The 15,952-nt window shown below is 60.7% G+C and overlaps 1 protein-coding gene across 7 annotated transcripts; it reads right to left on the bottom strand.

The window, feature by feature from the left end:
* Window positions 1-14: 14 nt before the first annotated feature.
* On the bottom strand, window positions 15-13,455 carry TELO2 (telomere maintenance 2). Of its 7 annotated transcripts, XR_009497577.1 has the most exons (22): window positions 13,096-13,454; window positions 12,071-12,406; window positions 11,280-11,557; window positions 9,255-9,323; window positions 8,894-9,041; window positions 7,414-7,516; window positions 7,174-7,242; window positions 6,847-6,988; window positions 6,616-6,752; window positions 6,038-6,117; window positions 5,716-5,817; window positions 5,410-5,498; window positions 5,226-5,317; window positions 4,914-5,030; window positions 4,732-4,803; window positions 3,371-3,535; window positions 2,846-2,937; window positions 2,137-2,236; window positions 1,895-1,959; window positions 1,562-1,677; window positions 677-804; window positions 374-462 (listed from the first exon to the last, which is right to left on the bottom strand). XR_009497577.1 is itself a non-coding variant. In XM_059896799.1 (21 exons), exons 2-21 carry the CDS (start codon window positions 12,403-12,405, stop codon window positions 356-358), a joined length of 2,478 nt encoding a protein of 825 aa, XP_059752782.1. In that variant the 5' UTR covers window position 12,406; window positions 13,096-13,453; the 3' UTR covers window positions 262-355. The 7 variants fall into 7 exon arrangements, 6 of the variants coding, with proteins under 6 accessions (XP_059752780.1, XP_059752781.1, XP_059752782.1 ...); XM_059896799.1 differs by lacking the exon at window positions 677-804 and having other exon boundaries at window positions 262-462; window positions 13,096-13,453; XM_059896800.1 differs by lacking the exon at window positions 374-462 and having other exon boundaries at window positions 703-836.
* Window positions 13,456-15,952: the final 2,497 nt, after the last annotated feature.

Below are 15,952 nucleotides of genomic sequence, written 5' to 3'. Positions count from 1 at the left end.
AAACCACAAAGAGCTCCTGCACCTCTTTTATTCTTCCTTTTCTGTTGTTCTTAAAGTCCCTGGCCTTTAGGTGAGGAAGGGCTGGGGGCACATCGCTAAGAAGCCCCCAGGCCCAGTGGCCCCAGCTCTGCAGTCTGCAGGCTGCACGGAGGCACTGGGCTGAGCAGCTGTCCTGGAGCCCAAGCCTCAGAGGCCACGTCCCAGTCCCAGTCCGTGGCGGGCAGAACCCGAGGCCCTGATGCAGAGTCTTCGCTGAGCCGCAGACACTCCAGGCTGTACCAGCTGCACCTCCGCCCCACGTGCTGGCCCCCAGCCCGCACTCTTCCAGCGGGACATGCCTCCTGGGGGTCGGGGGCTAAGGAGAGGAGAGCGGGAGGAGCTTGTCTCGGAGCTTCTCCAGAAGCAGTAGTGCCTTCACTGCCAGCAGCCTGCAGTCCTCGTCTGGGTCCTTCTCGGCCACGTCTGCAAAGGCAGAAATGGAAGCGTGGGCAGCATCACAGCACTGAGCGGGCCAGCCCTCTTCAGCTGCTCTCATTTGAGGCCTCCTGAATGAGCCCCGCGTGGCACCAGAACCTCCTCAGACGCCGGCAAAGGGCTCCTTAGCACCTGGAGCTGGGAGCCCGGCCGGGGAGGCACCTGCACCCGCAGCACAAGGCCCCGAGCCGTCCCGACATACCGAATGCAGATGTGCTCAGACGCCCATGTGCGGGGGCTGGCCTGCAGGAGCCTAGGAAGCTCATGGGCTGCCTCGCCGGACAGCGTTGGCAGAAAGGGAGAGAAAGGCCACCATCAGAACCACCGGGCCTGCCAGGGTGGATGCAGATGAGCCGCGAGCCCTGAGGGTGGACACGGGCACGGTGGCTCTGAGGGCCGTGGCTCAAGTGCCCACAGGTGGGGGTACTACTGGCCACAGAGCCTTTTTAAAAAGAGCACACGTGGGCTTCCCTGGTGGCGCAGTGGTTGAGAGTCTGCCTGCCAATGCAGGGGACACGGGTTCGAGCCCTAGTCTGCGAGGATCCCACATGCCGCGGAGCAACTGGGCCCGTGAGCCACAACTACTGAGCCTGCGCGTCTGGAGCTTGTGCTCCGCAACAAGAGAGGCCACGACAGTGAGAGGCCCACGCACCGCGATGAAGAGTGGCCCCTGCTTGCCGCAACTAGAGAAGGCCCTCGCACAGAAACGAAGACCCAACACAGCCAAAAATAAATACATAAAAAAAACCCCACATGTGTGTGGGGAAGGGGTGGCCGCCAGAGAAAATGTGGCAAAATGTCAATCACCACTGTAACTTTGCTGAGGATGGAACTTTCCAGCATATACAGGTGCCACCCCCACGTCTGGGCGCCTTCCCTGCAGGACTCCCCAAAGTCAAAGTGACCTGACAGCAGCCATGTCCCCACCCCCACACTGAGGACACTCAGAACACAAACGGGAGCCACATGACGCTCATGCTGGGCTGGGGACTGGGCCACGCTGCCCACGAGCTGACAGCCCCCCGGCCCCTCCAGGCTGCACCAGCCTCCCGCCGCCTGGCCACAGTGACCCCGGCCTAGCAATCACCTCCCAGCCAGGACCGGGCCTCCAGCAGCTCGTCCAGCAGGTCTGCCAGCAGCTGCTCAGCCGGAACGCTGAGGAGGACGGCGGAGACAGCAGACAGCAAGCCCCGCCGCACATAGCTGCGGAGAAGGCAAGAGACTGAGCCGTGAGGAGCCGCAGCCTGGCGCCCTCCACCCAGGCCAGGGAAGCCCCGCCGGCCATTCCTGCTGCAGGAGCGCCCAGCCAGGCTGCCTCTTGGCCACCCCGGAAGCCGCCACCCACCTCCCACTGTCCACTTTCCAGCAGGATTCAGGACCCCCACCCCACCCAACTCCCCTCAGCCCTGTAGCTACTCACGCGTCACCATGGAAACGAAGGGCCCACACGAACTCCAGCAGGGCCTTGCCCATGGGCACAGCCACCTGAAACAGCACAAGCCAGTAGGCAGGGGTCCTGGCACACAGCAGTCCCCACCTTAGACCCCATCCTCAGGTCCAAACACTCCTGTCCCAAGGCAAGGCCCACAAGGGGACAGAACATGGCGCAGACCCCACAGGAGGTGAGCCATCAGATGCCAGGGGAACGGGGTCCCAGCTCACCGTGGTGTTCACAGCCAGGTACATCAGGGCCCCTAAGGTGTGGGCCAGTCTCCCAAGAACCAACTGGTCACCTCCCAAAAGGTCGAAAGTCACAAGAGGCCTACAACACAGAACCCAGCGAATGGTGCAGGACAGGTACTCAGGGCTGGCTCCCCAACCTCGTGGGCCACCAAGGGCACCCCAAGCCCCTGGACTCCCCTCCTCACTGCCTGTCCCCACGTGGCGCCCAGAGCCACAAGGAGAAGGCGTTGGACAGACTCCCCGTCACTTTGCAAGGCCGCCTGGTCAAGCCCGGGCCTGGATCAGGAAGCAGGACCGCTGCCTGCAGGGCCTCTGCAGCAAAGGGCTCCAGGCCCTTCCCTCTGTCCACAGAGCCTTGCACCCATGTGGCGATGGCTGGGGCATATCTGCACCCTGCTCGGGCTGAGGCAGGACAAGGATGCACACGGGGGCGGCAGGCCACGCCGGGTCGAGGCACCAGAGTGAGGCTCTGGCCCCGGCCCCACCATGAACCCAGCATCCGGAGGTGACGGAGACCCTGACGCCTAATGCCCTTATGTCACTTGACTTAAGCTACGAACAATCACAGCCAAGTTCCTGACCACCCTGAGCCCAAATCCCGCCTTAGCCCCCACCCTAGGGACCCTCCCGCCCACGGGTGCCAGGGCTCCTGTTCCCCAAATCACAGGCCTCCAGAAAACTCGCTCACCTGTCAAAATGTTGAAGGAGAGGGAAGAAGAAGTAGCCAGCCACCGAGTTGAATTCGTTGGGGCCAACGGCTGGTGCCCGCCCCACAGAGCCCTGCCAAACACACGTGCTCGCAGGGCACAGGGCACAGCCCCGCCAGGGGACCTCACACCAGGGACACTTGGGGACACTTGGGAGGGGTGGTCCTGAGCACCAGAGGAGCGGGCACCACCCCCCACCCCCGGTGACGACTGAGAATGTCTCCAGACATGGCCCAACGTCCCAGGGGAGCACGTTCAGCCCCGGCCTAGAGGGACCCCAATGACCCAGCACATGCCGGGCCAGTTGTTGCCGACAGAGAACCCTCAGGGCTGTTTTCACACCCACATCTGCATTCACGTTTTAAAGTCACTTCAACATGATGCCCTAACAGCATGTGTCACATCACTCAATTTGTACCAAAAACCCTCCCTTCACAGGACACTGTGGTCGCTGTCCCCTCGGGGCAGAAGTCCCGCCCAAGAGGCCACCCCAGGGCCTGGCTGACCTTGGAAAACCGCCGGGTCTTGCGTCTGACGCGCTCCTCCACCACCGCCCGCCAGGCCGGGACCACAGCACCACCAGGCTGGGAGCCGGGGTCTGGGGAGCCCCGCTGGGGAGCCTTCCCAAGGCGCCCCGGCCGAGACAGCTCCTGGGCGGCCAGAGTCAGGACCTAGAAGAGAGGAGACACCCGGGGCAGCCGCCATCCCACTGGGGAAGGATGACATTTTCCAAATTTCAAGGTGAATCGGGTGCCCTCGAAGGCCCCGGCAGTCCTCGGCGGGGAGGTTCTGGGAACCCCATGCAAGTCAGTTCAAGTCCCTCAGGCTCACTTCACTTTGTGGGGGCACAGGAAGGAGGTGGGCGTGCCCCCTGCTGACGAGCCCGAAACCTTTGGTCACTTCTCCCAAAGCCCATCCAATCCCGCCACTCCCACCTCTCAGGAAAAGGGAAGGAACCCCGGCCCAGGCCACATGTGGACGGAGCCGGACCCAGAGGCCACACATGCGACCTTGTTTTTAGGAAGCACCCAGGACAGGCAGATGCACAGACAGAGCAGACTGACTGTGGGGCTGGGGGTGGGGGAGGGAGCATCTTGGGTTCTTTTGAGGGTGATGTGGGACGTCCTGAAAGCAGGTGGACGTGATGGTCACACGACGTCGGGAAAGTACCAAACGCCCCTGAACTGTATACACGGAAACGCTGAACTTTTTTTCAGCTTTGTCTTAGTCTCTGTGTCACTGTGACGAACACACGTGGTGTGATGTTCACCATGGTAATCATTGTTCAGTGCGGCTCAGCGGCACCAGGTAAACTCATGGTGCCGCTGTCACCACCAGCACCCCCAGAACCTTCTCATCCTCCCAAACTGAACCTCTGTCCCATTAAACCCTGACTCCCCACCCCTGCCCCAGCCCCTGGCACCCACCATCCACTCTCTTTCTCTGTGAACCTGATGGCTGCAGGGACCTCACGTAAGTGGAATTGTACGCTATTTGTCGTTTTGCGTCTGGCTTATTTCACTGAGCATGGTGTCAGAATTTCGTTCCTTTTTAAGACCAAGTAATATTCCACTGTGTGAACCCACCACATTCTGCTTATCTTAAGACTGAATTTTACGGTGTGTGCATCATACCTCAGTAACGCTGTTATCTAAAACAAAGAATGCAGCCCCCGAAGCCCACGCTCTGTCAAGAAAACATCAGACAGACGCTGGTCCCAGCCTCTCAGGTCTGGCAACAAGGGGCTTGGGGAGGCCTGTGGTCCCATCCCTGTAGATTCTGGCAAATGCCTGCTCCCCCTCCAGGGGCTTTGCACCAGGTCTGCCAGTCCAGCCCTGATGAGTGGGACAGAGGCCCAGGCACTTACATCCAGAATGTCCATGCGCTGCCGGAGGCTGTAGTTGAGGGCGTAGAACTGCGCGGTCAGGTACTCCGCCACCTAGGCCAGGCGGACAAGAGGCCTCTGAGGGCCACGATCCCGGAGACAGGGCTCCAGCACAGCCCCTGCTGGGGGCATGACCCGGGCTCCACTCAGCCGTGGGAACTCACCCGAGCCGGGTCTGTGACTGTGACGGCCACCAGGGTCCTCTGGCGCAGCCCCTCGAACCCTGCCACGGCCGTCTTCTCCTCCAGGTGCAGCAGCACCTTGGCCAGCTCCACGCTCACCTGCGCACGGGGTCGGGTGCTCGACAGAAGGGGCTTGTCTCGAGGAGCCTGGGCTGCGCCCTCCGCCCCCCACCCCAGCAGAGGCCCCGCTGCCAAGGCCCATGTGGGCCACATGGGGCTCCCTGAAGACACATGCCCTTGCCAAGCCATCATCCACCTCCTGCGACCGTGACAGCCCAGCCCTCATGCGCTCACCTCCTGAGTGGCAGCCGGGCTCCTGAAGATCAGCCCCTCGAGGGCCCGCAGGGCCGCCTCCCAGCGCTCCCAGTCCTCGGACCCGGTCAGAGCTGCCCAGAACCCACATGGTGCCTGAGTGAGGCGGAGCCGGCGGGCAGGGTAGGCAGCATGCAGGGGACCCGGGGCGGGGGCTGGGGCGCACCTTCCAAACAGCCCCGCACGTACGAGGGTGCCTTGCTGCTTCTCTGCTCCCTGTCTACCGACATGTCGTAGGGGACAAACTCATCATCGCTGAGGAAGAAGCACAGACACGCAGACCTGCCTGTCACCCGGGACTCACCCCCAGTCCCTGAAGCTTCGGGAATGGCTGCCGGGCTGAGAGCCCCGTGGGCTGATTTCCGGGTGGGAGGAGGACTCGTGAGGCAGAGGGAACCGGTGCCGCAAGGCCCACACCCTGAGGCGGGTCCCGCCAGGACCCTCGCACTCTCCCCCGTGGGGCTGCCCCCACCTGTCCAGCTCGGAGTCGGAGCCCTCAGGCCCAACCTGGGGGCCGCTGCGGTCCACAGTCTCTCTGTCAGGAGTCTCTCCACTGACCGGAGCGAAAGACGGGCTTTGGGGACAGAGAAGGATCCCTCAGGGGTGCCCCACAAGTCTCTCATCCCAGAACCCATGCTTCCCGAGGAAGCGCTCTCACCGCCCCCGCCCTCATCTTAGCTTCTGCCTCAGCGATAGCAGGACAGGAGTAACAGGTGTGCAGCAGCCACCCCACCTGGCCCACCATGCCCAGAGCGCCAGGTGGGGACCAGGGACCAGGGCACGGAGACCCTCACCCCGCCTCCGAGGGGCCGTCAGCCGTGGGCTGGGGCATGGCCAAAGCCAGCATCTCGCGGGTCAGCTCATCCTCTTCATACTGCAACGCAGATGAGCTGGAGTTGGCTGGGACGGGAGCAGCAGGAGTGGTACAGCTGGGCCCCTGCGAGGCCCTCCCATCACAGCCCGCTGTCTGTGCTTCTGGCCTCTGGCAGCCAACGGTCTTTCAAGAGCAACTGTCCAGGTTTCCCCCTCTGCAGAGGGTGGCACTGGTGGGGCTGAAGGCTGGAGGGCCTGGGAATCCCCCAGACACAGAGCAGATGTGGCACCGTCTCCAAGGACATCCCAGAGGGCTCGGCAGATGGAGGGGAGGCCTGAGAGCCCCGTCTAGAGAATCCACCTGGGGACATGTGCTCAGGCGCCAGCTAAGGGGCTGCGCCTCCACTCCCCTCCCAGCCGCGGCCTCAGCAGGGCCACCAGGGCCAACTCGACACCAAGCACAGATGCTCCGTGGTCCTAGACACAGGCAGGCACGGTGACATCGGGGCAGGAGTGTCGGCAGCTCAGGAAGAGCACGGCGGGCGCAGCCCTTGCTCACCTGGAACTTAAGGGGAGGCCCCTCGGGGTGGATCCGGGCGCTGGCCACCTCAGCCACGATCATGCCCAAGCGGCGCACGGGGGGCAGGCTGCTGTCCAGGCGGCTCTTCACTCCCTCCATGAGGCTGGCCAACAACTCTGGAAGCACCGACGCGCATGGGCTGAGCTGGGTGGGGGGGGAATGGGGCTCCGGGGGGGGGCAGTGGGGATGGGGCACCCACCGCGTGCTCACCGTCCTGGCTGTCCCGGAGCTCTGCCTCCCCCAGGTGCGCCAGGCAGATGAGGATGGCCTTGCTGACGTAGCACTGCTGCACCAGGGGCACGTGGCGGATGGCGCTGCTGCTGCCCCACGTCTCCAGGAGCTCCTTCAGCGCCTGGTGGGTGGTAGGCCCAGCCTGGCAGACAGCCCCCGCCTCCCCAACGCATCCCGGGACCTCGTGGGCCTTGGTGCCCATGTCCCCACAGCCCCAGAGAGGCTCCGGCCAGCGCCCTCCACCCCAGGCAGGAACGCTCTCCCGACGGGGACTGAGGGTCCCTTACCTGCACAGGCAGCGCTTACCTGCATGAGGAGCGAGCGCCGCTGGCTGTCCATGGCCAGGTAGCCCAGCAGGCTCTGCAGCATGGGCATCTGCAACAGAGCCGGCATCCTCTCACCGTCTGCCAGGCAGACACCGCCCGCCCGGCCTGGGGAGCCCAGGGGCGGGACGGGTCTGGGCTGAAGGACAGCAACATGTCTGGGCAGCTGAGCACTGCTCCAGCCCCGCCTGCTGCAGCTACCACCCCCGGCCGGCACCCTCACCGTGCAGCTGTACTGTAGGAACAGCAGCTTCCGGGTCATCACAAACTGGGCCTTCTTACTCTTTGTCACCAGGTTCCCCAGCAGCCGTGAGAGGACTTCAGGCCTGTGAGGCACAGCAGTGGGGAGAGGGAAAAGCACAACTCCGAATCCCATGGATCCGCACTGGACCCCCGGGCTCCGCGCTAACCACCAGGGAGCTGGGCAGGTGCTTCAGCCCTGAGTCAGTCCTGAGTCTCCCTCCTCCCAGTAAATGTGGAAACCAGGGAGCCCAGCGACTGGACACAAGAGGACATCCTTGCCTGCCCCGACCAGTCCAGGTGAAATGCTCCGCCTAGACCAGGGCAGCCAGCTTTGTCTGTGAAGGGCCAGGCTGACAGGCCATCAGGCTCTGTAGAGACATGGTAGCCGAGAGCAGCGATGGCAGGTAGGTACACGGTTGAGTGTGGCTGTTTGCTGATAAGACTTTACTTACAAAAACACAGTGAGCCACATTCGACCCAAAGGCCGTAGTCTGCAGATCCCAATCTAGACTGAGAGACCCCTGCTTCCTTTAGTGAGTGAGAGCTCAACACACCCTCCCGCCAGCACGGAAGCAGGTGAGGCTGTGTTCCCCTCCTCATCCCTCAAATCAAAGACGTGAAGGTTAAAAGAAAAAGAAAAAACAAGAAAACTGATAAAGTCGAGGAGAAAGACCCAGGCAAAGTGACCTACAGCCCTGGGGCAGACAGCACGACAGCCCCGGTGACAGAGAAGGCTGAGCCCTACCCAGTGACCCACGGTATGCTGGGCTCACACAGCAGTTAGGACGTCTCAGCGAAGCCAAACCAGTGGTGCGGCCAGGACAGACCCGGGCCTGTGTTAAGGTGGGGGCGCCCCCTCACGAGGACCCTTCACACAGGCGAGTAAAAGACTCGAGCAGATGGTTCGTGATGCCTTCAAGACACACACACTCAGCCAGAATCAAAGAAATGTGAAGTCAAACAGGGAGGAAACATCTTTGGCAGAGAAACAGGCCCTTCGTGCCGGGAGACGGTCTGAAGGCACGTGGATGACAACCAAGCGACCCAGCACTGCCCTTTCAGGAACGTGGCCCGCAGACCCCCTTGCTCACAGACACAGAGGTGGACAGGTACACAGGAAAGTCATCACAGCCACCAGATGGGAGGAAGCTGCATTCCCTGCACACCCTTCTGCATGATTTGGGTTTTTTGAGAACAGGGACCCTCAGGCTGCAGAGAAGCCGCAGCCTCCGTCTCGGTCCAGCCAGGTGAGGACTGAGGGGCCCAGCCCAGCCGTCAGGAGTGGGAAAGATGGGCGTTTGCACGGCCAAACTCTACGAAATGACCGGCCACCAGACAGAGGGGCCACTGCCCACGTGCCATGAGTGTTGACCCCACATAGGCAGGAGTCGTTTGGATCCCCACCGCCCGCCCTCCTGGGGGAGAAGCGTTTGCAGCAGGAAGGATGCCTTACTTCTTACCCTGGGGCGGCCTCCACGAACCCCTTCAGCACGGCCTCCATGGCCCAGTCGGGCACGCGCTCCACCAGGCACCAGCAGACCCGCTGCCAGAGGCAGCTGCCCTGGGTAAGCACCGTCAGCCGGGGCACAAGCACGCCCAGAACCTCCTCTGAGGGGAAGCACACAGGGGCACTGAGCCTGGGGGCCATGGGGTGTCCAGTGTCTGCAGCCCACAGGCCCACCTGTCACAGAGCCAGGCCCCCACCCAGGGGTCCAGCAGGGCCAGACCCAGGCAAGGGGACCTCAGCAACTCCCCGCAAGGGATCCACACAGCCCACCCCTCCCGGGACGTGCCGCAGCTTCTCCCACGACGAACACTCACTCTGTCTCCCGTGGACGCAGGCTTTCCCCAGGACCTGAGACAGGAAGGAGACGGAGCAGTCCAGGCCACCTGGGACAGGAAGGAGACGGTGGTAAGGCCATCAACGCACACCTGGCCGAGCAGAGACAGACCTTGTTCCAGGCGGATCCCACGTTGTAAAACTGCCAACTTGTTCAGTCTAATTCCGACTTCACCAGCACTGTTTCCAGCTCAAAGAGCCAATGAAAATAACCATTTAAAAAGCATTATGTTCACAGTGATCCTATAAAGCAGGGACCACTGCGGGGCGCCGGGAGGTGTCAGCACCAGAGGGGCCCAGTGAAGAGGAGGAGCTCTAAGCGCCACAGGGAGGAAATGAGGATGGAGGAACAAGGAGAGGGTGGGCGGCGGCAGCAGCCCCAGAAGAGCCAGGGTGATGGGACTGACCAGGAGACAGATGGCCCTGCACATGATGCAAACGCAGTATCTGAGATCTAAAGATGGGCGTTTGGGATCCTGCCAAGACAGAATTCAACGCAGCCACTCACAGGATGAAGGGGACATTGCTCCAGAGGCATTCAGAACACTCAGGCAGGCGGCCCCTCCCAGCCAGAGCAGGGGCTGGGCAGCCCTGCTGGAACCCCGCTTGGACGCTTGGGCTGGAGAAATGCAGGCGCACGCCTCCGCCTGCGTGGTTCCCTCACCCGAGACAGTAATGCTCAGGGACACATTAGGGGGAGCAGAGGGTGTGCAGACACAAGGGGGCTCCACAGAGCAGCACAGGCCTCACCCCTGCGGCCCCCTGCCGAGTGCCACCTGGCCGCCTCCCGGGGCAGCCACTAGCTGTGTGCGGTTAACCGTGGGCAGACAGGCGACCCCTAGTGACCCACGTCCACGAGGGCAGAACGGTCTGCGAGATGTGGGCACAACTCCAGCCCCAAGGACACAACACTTAGGTCTATTTCTCTCAACACACGTGAGGACCACCGGCCTGCATCAGCCACCACTCTGAGCGCCGGGTCGGCAGTGCACACAAGCCCCGGCCCGCAGCTCACTCCGGGGAAGGGGGGGACGTCGGACAACAGGGCGGGGCCCCTCTGAGCACCTTAGAGGATGGCCGATTCCAGGGAGAGGACAAGCCAGCAGCTGCGACACTAAACAGGGTGATCAGGAAGGCGGCCCTGAGAAGAGGCACTCGAGGCCAGAGCACGAGGTGCCCCAAGCAGGAATGCCCGCCAGTCCAGAGCTGGGAGGAGGCGGGAGCAGAGATGCTGGAAGGTCCTGAGTGTGACTCATGGTAACAGCATCATGCAGTTGCTCAGCTCAGACAAGACAGGAGGGCACGTGGGAGGCTGTGGTAAGAATCCAGGCAAGATGAGGGGCTCGGGCCAGGGTGGGGGCAGTGCAGGGGCCAGGGCCGCAGGGAAGGCAGGGCCTCACTGGGGGAAAGGACGGTGGCTCGGACAGCCCGCCCGCTGTTCACCACCTGACACCCACCCCCACTCAGGCTGCCACGGCCCCCAGCTTCTCCCAGCTCTTGGAACACACACGTGGGGAAGCCATGTCCCTGATGCTCCAGAGACCATGATTAGTGGAGAGGGTGGGCAGGAAGCCGCTCCCATGGACCCCAGGTGCAGAGAGCTCCCTCAGAGTTGGCCCCCAGCACCGCCTCCAGACACCAGAGCATGAGGTCCTCCACCCACGATGACAAGGCCACGGGCACCGCAGCCGGCAGCCACCTTGGATAAACCCTCTTCACAGTAACAGCTTTTTGGTTTCCAGACTGTGGACGTTCCCTTATTCTGAGTGAGGGGCCGGGCGGTGAGCAGCCCCACCTGGACATCCAACCAAGGACTGCAGGGCTTACGGGTCAGCTCCACCTCCAAGGCAGCAGAGTTGTGGGTGAAACTTCACGGCTGGGTGGCTGCCGCCCCAGACATGCGATAACGTCTGACTGGACGATGGCACTGCCCAGAGATGGCAAAGTCCCCGGAGCCCTGGGAGGGGACGATGGCCCGAGGAGGCTGTTAGAAGAGGGGCCCTCACCTCGGAGAGAGTCCACGACCACCTGCAGCACCCGCAGGACTTCCTCGCCCAGCAGAGGGAAGTAGTTCTGAGGGAAGAATGTGGCCAGGTTCTCCCGCTGCAGACGGTTGCCCAGGAGATCGGGCAGGCCCACCACCTTGGTGAGAAGCGTCTCCTGGAGCAGGGGGAAGGCTGGCCCTGCCTGCTGCCGACACTGCCCCTCCATCACAGCGGCCATCCTGCCCACGCTCAGGAACCTGGCCAGCAGCCGTGCCATCTTCATCAGACGGAAGCTGGGGCTGAACCGAGAGCAGGTGTAAACAGCCTCGCTTCCTAGGGGGGGCATGAAAGCCTGCCGGCCCCACGCAGCTTCCCCACCTTGGAATCACCGGACCCACCAACTTCCACAGCAACTGCTGAAAACCCAGCTTCCCAATGACACAGCTTCCCCGCAAGGACCGTGGTGTGCTTGATGTTGAGGGAATGAGTTTGCTGGGGTGCCTCACACAGAGCTGGGGGCCACAGAGTGAAGGGGCCCCAGGAGGATGGCCACGCCCACTGCCTACCTAGACCACCTAAGCCCTGATGCAAACACTCCTGCTGCCCCCTGGCCCACACGGCAGGACAGAGGGCTAGGGCCTTCCCATCGCAGGAGATTAACGCAACCCGCTTTTAGTTCAGTGCTCTGACGTGCACAGGTTTTATTCCCTCACCTTTCAGGATGCCAAACTCTCACAGAATTCGGAGAACGCGTTGGTTCGAAATCCTTCAGGTGTTAAAGCGACCCCATAATCAGAGCCGGCCCAGCTCACCTGGCAGCACCCTCGATGGACTCCATCAGCACCAGGAAGGCTTGGTCAGCTGGGCCCTCTAGGAAGAAGCTGGCCCACAGCTCCTCCATTTGGCCATCAGGCAGCAGCTCCAGCCAGTCGGGGCTCAGCTTGCCGACCAGACATCTGAGAAAGGTGGAAAAGTGGATCCTGGCAAACTCCTCCTGCTCCTCAGGGAAGGCTGAATTCTCCGTTTCACCAAGATAGCGCTTCAGGGACCCCAGGGTGCAGAAGATGCGGCCCCCATCCTCAGAAGATGAAAGGATGTGAACAGCCTCCCAGACGGTGAGCCGGACGGCAGAGACCTCAGGATCCATCCTGGAGTTCACAGGAAAGGCATGTGAGAAAGGAAGTCCAGGGAGCTGTCATCATCCACGTGGGACTCAGTCTCGGATAAGGAAGCACTTTTCACATACTCTCAGAAAGCCCCCTCTCCCGCCCTCGAGGAGGGAAGGTTTCATGGTCCAAGGCTTCCATGGTGCCCTCTGCAGTAGGGCAACCACGCCCCAGGTACCCATGTCTGGAGACATCTTAGATGTCATAATCGGAGGTGCTACTCTGCCTCTAGTGGGTGGCTGAGGCCAGGGATGCTGGTAAACATCCCATATACCCCATTACGCAGGACAGCCCCCACAACAGGAGTATCCAAACCCAAATGTCAAGGGAGCTGAGGTTGGGAAACTCATCAGCACTTCTAACTCCCTGACGCATCCACCTGTGGTTCACCTTGCCAAGCTCCCTTCCTTCCCAGAAACCAAAACCATCTGCAGGTAGCATTTACTTCGGGTCGGGCGCCCCTGCAGCACACGCGCCATTAAGTAGTCACCTGTCTGTCACCAGTGCACCCAGCCACTAGATCGGGATGCACTAGGGGCCAAAGAAGTGTCCCCACCGGCCTGGGCCTCCTCGCCCAGGCCGGTCCACGCGGGCTCCTTCTCGGGGCGTTGGAGACCGGCTAACGATCGCCCGGCCCCGCGCCCGCTCCCCAGCGTGCGCCCGGAGCCTACCTAGTGGCGCGGCGGGCAGCGGTCCTCGGGGGACGGGATGGAGTGTCAGGGCGGGCGGGGACCTCCGGACGGGCAGCGGTCACAGGGAGGCGCGCACCCGCCGGGTCCACAGACTCTCCAAGGCGCGCTGCGACCCCGCTCGCTCCGCCAATACAGACCCGTCGCCGATTCGCCACAGCCCCCGAGGCCCCGCTCTGCGCTCGGTTCGCGGCCCAGCTCACGCGGCCGCAGAGCAAAAGTTCCCGGGGCCCTGGTAGAGCTGGTGCTGAATTTTTTGAGCCTGTGGCGCCTGTACCTAGGGGCAGCTGGTGACGAAGCTGCGGCGAACCTGCGAGCCGGAAGACGCGCGGGACGGGCGGCTGTATCTGCGCCTGCGCTGGGGCGGGGGCGGGGCCCGAGTGGGCGTGGTTCCTGGTGGGCGGGGCAATGTGCTTTGGGCTTGCGCGGCGCGTGGCTTGGAGTCCAGCACTTCTGCGCCCGCCTGCCTTCCCTCAGCCTCTGCGTCGAGTCTTCCCGGAGTGACCTCTTCCCGCCCTTCCCCCGCTCGCGAGCCCCCATCTCTCCTGAGCTCACACGTGCGCGCCTCCACAAACTCCTACTGAGCACCAAACGCGTGTGCGGCCTCGCCGCCCGCCCAGAGGTATGGCCCGCTCTCCGCAGGCCGCGACCTTTGCAGGGAAACGCGCCACAGACTAGGATGAAGTCGCAACTGGGGTGATTTCGGGTATTGATGGGTGTCCTGGGACAGGTACTGCACCATTCAGCACGGTAGCCACCAGCCACCGGGTCAGTTCCTCGGTTGCACTGTCCACGTGTCAAGGGCTCGATAGCCACCTGACACAATGCACAGCGTAGATATAGGCCCTTCCGTCTTGGCAGAACGTCCTATGGCGACCTTGGGGAGCGATCTGGGAAGACTTCTCAAGGAGGTACTATTTCAGCCCAGAAGGCCGTTGAGGTGACATGGAAAACATTTATTCACTCAACATACATTAACTAATTGACTGCTGAGGCAGCAAGCACTCTTCCAGGGCACAGAATGAAGCAAAGTTCCTGTTCACACGTCAAGGGGGCAAATAAAGTACACATACAATATATCAGATGGCAGATAATGGTAAGAAAAATTAGGGAGGTTAAGAAAATGAGTGACCAAGAGCGGTCTCCTTTTAAAAGCTCCACCCTGGGTGCAGTTAGGAGAATGGACGGTAGGGGGCAACCGCGGATGCAGAAAGCCCGGAGGGGCGTCTGGTGCGTGGACAAGGGTGGGCCAGGTGGTGAGAAGGAGCTGACCTGGGCTGGACCGGATGGGTTGGACGTGGGTGCGAGGGAGCGAGGAGCGGAGGATGATGCCTTGCTGGGACTCTCCGAGAACTCCTCCCAGGCCGCTCCTGGACTAGAGCCCTCACTACCGTTTCCTACTACAGCTTCCTCCCTTCTCTATTCCCCACATTTTCCTGAATCCTGTTACCCAGTAACTTCTCAAGAGATCGTGCACAGAGGATAAATTTCTTAAGCCTTTGCATATCTGAAAAATGCCTTTATTCTTTGCTCCACGTAGATTCACATTTGAGCTAGATGCACAATTTTATCAGCGCTATGCTCTAACTATCTGGGCTAACCAGCCACTCTGACTGCTCAGTTTTAAATGAAAATCACTTTGCTGCTCTGTCTTTGGCAGCCAGCTTTGCTGCTGAGGTGGCCCACAGTCCTCTGGAGAAAGTCCCAATCCTTCGCACGTGACCAGGTTTTTCTCTCTGGACACATTTAGGATCTTCTCATCTGTGGTGTCTGACACTTGGCAAGATGAGCTTTGGAGTCAGGCCCCATTCCTTGACCTGGCGCTCTCTGCCACGTGGTCTTGAAATGATGGGTGCCCTTGTCTGCAGCACCTTCCTGTATTATCTTCCTAAAATTTCCTCCACTATATCCTGTAGTCTCACTCTCTAAGTTTCTTTTCATTGGATTGATCTCAATCCAATGTTTTCTCTCTTCTATCTCTTTGCCTTTTTGCCTTCTTTCTGACAAATTGCTTTAACTTCACCTTTTAGCTTTTCTGTTATACTTATCTATTTATTTGCATTTTATTTTATTTTTTTATTTAGTCATTTTATTACTTTTTTGATTTTTGGGAAAATCATAATTTTCATTTCCAAGAGCAACTTCTTCCTTTCTGATTATTTCTTTTTTCATAGCATCCGTTTCTTGCCTTGTGTTTTTTTGTTGTTGTTTTGTTTGTTTGTTTTGGCTGGGCCGCGAGGCATGCGGCATCTTAATTCCCTGACCAGGGATCAAACCCGCGCCCCCTGCAGTGGAAGTGCCAAGTCTTAACCACTGGACCGCCAGGGAAGTCCCCGTTTCTTGCCTTGTGGACACAAAGCTTTTCTTGTCTCTCTGAGAGTATTATTTAGAATGCCTTTGAGCCTTTCCTTGGCCCTCTGCACGTCTCCCAGTTTCTCTTCTGTTTGGGCAGATTTCTGTCTCACCTGTGGATGGGATTTTGTTTGGTGGGGTGCAGGGAAGCTCTTGCCCACGCTGTCAGTAAGTGCAGGTTTTCTGCCGGGGCTAAAGAAGCTCCCTCCCCTCTCCAGCCTGGGGGCAGGTGCCTGGCTTTGGCTGCTGCTTTCCAGAAGCTGGCAGAACCCTCAGACTCCCACAGTCCAATAGGTAGACATTTATTTCAATACCTTGTTGTTAGCATTACCCTTAAAATGAGTGAATTTTATGATATGTATGCTTTCCACTAAATTCTTTTTTAAAAAGAAGGGATGATGAAAAAGATTGAAAGGAAAGCCCCTGTCTCTGTGCCCGGGGGCCTGCAGACCTGGAGTCTTTCTCCAGTGCAATGCTGTCCAATCCA

The sequence above is a fragment of the Balaenoptera ricei genome, chromosome 15 (genome assembly GCF_028023285.1).
Source record: "Balaenoptera ricei isolate mBalRic1 chromosome 15, mBalRic1.hap2, whole genome shotgun sequence".
Classification (NCBI taxonomy): domain Eukaryota; kingdom Metazoa; phylum Chordata; class Mammalia; order Artiodactyla; family Balaenopteridae; genus Balaenoptera; species Balaenoptera ricei.
Note: the sequence above shows the minus strand (reverse complement) of the source record. Positions and strands in the feature narration are given on the sequence as shown.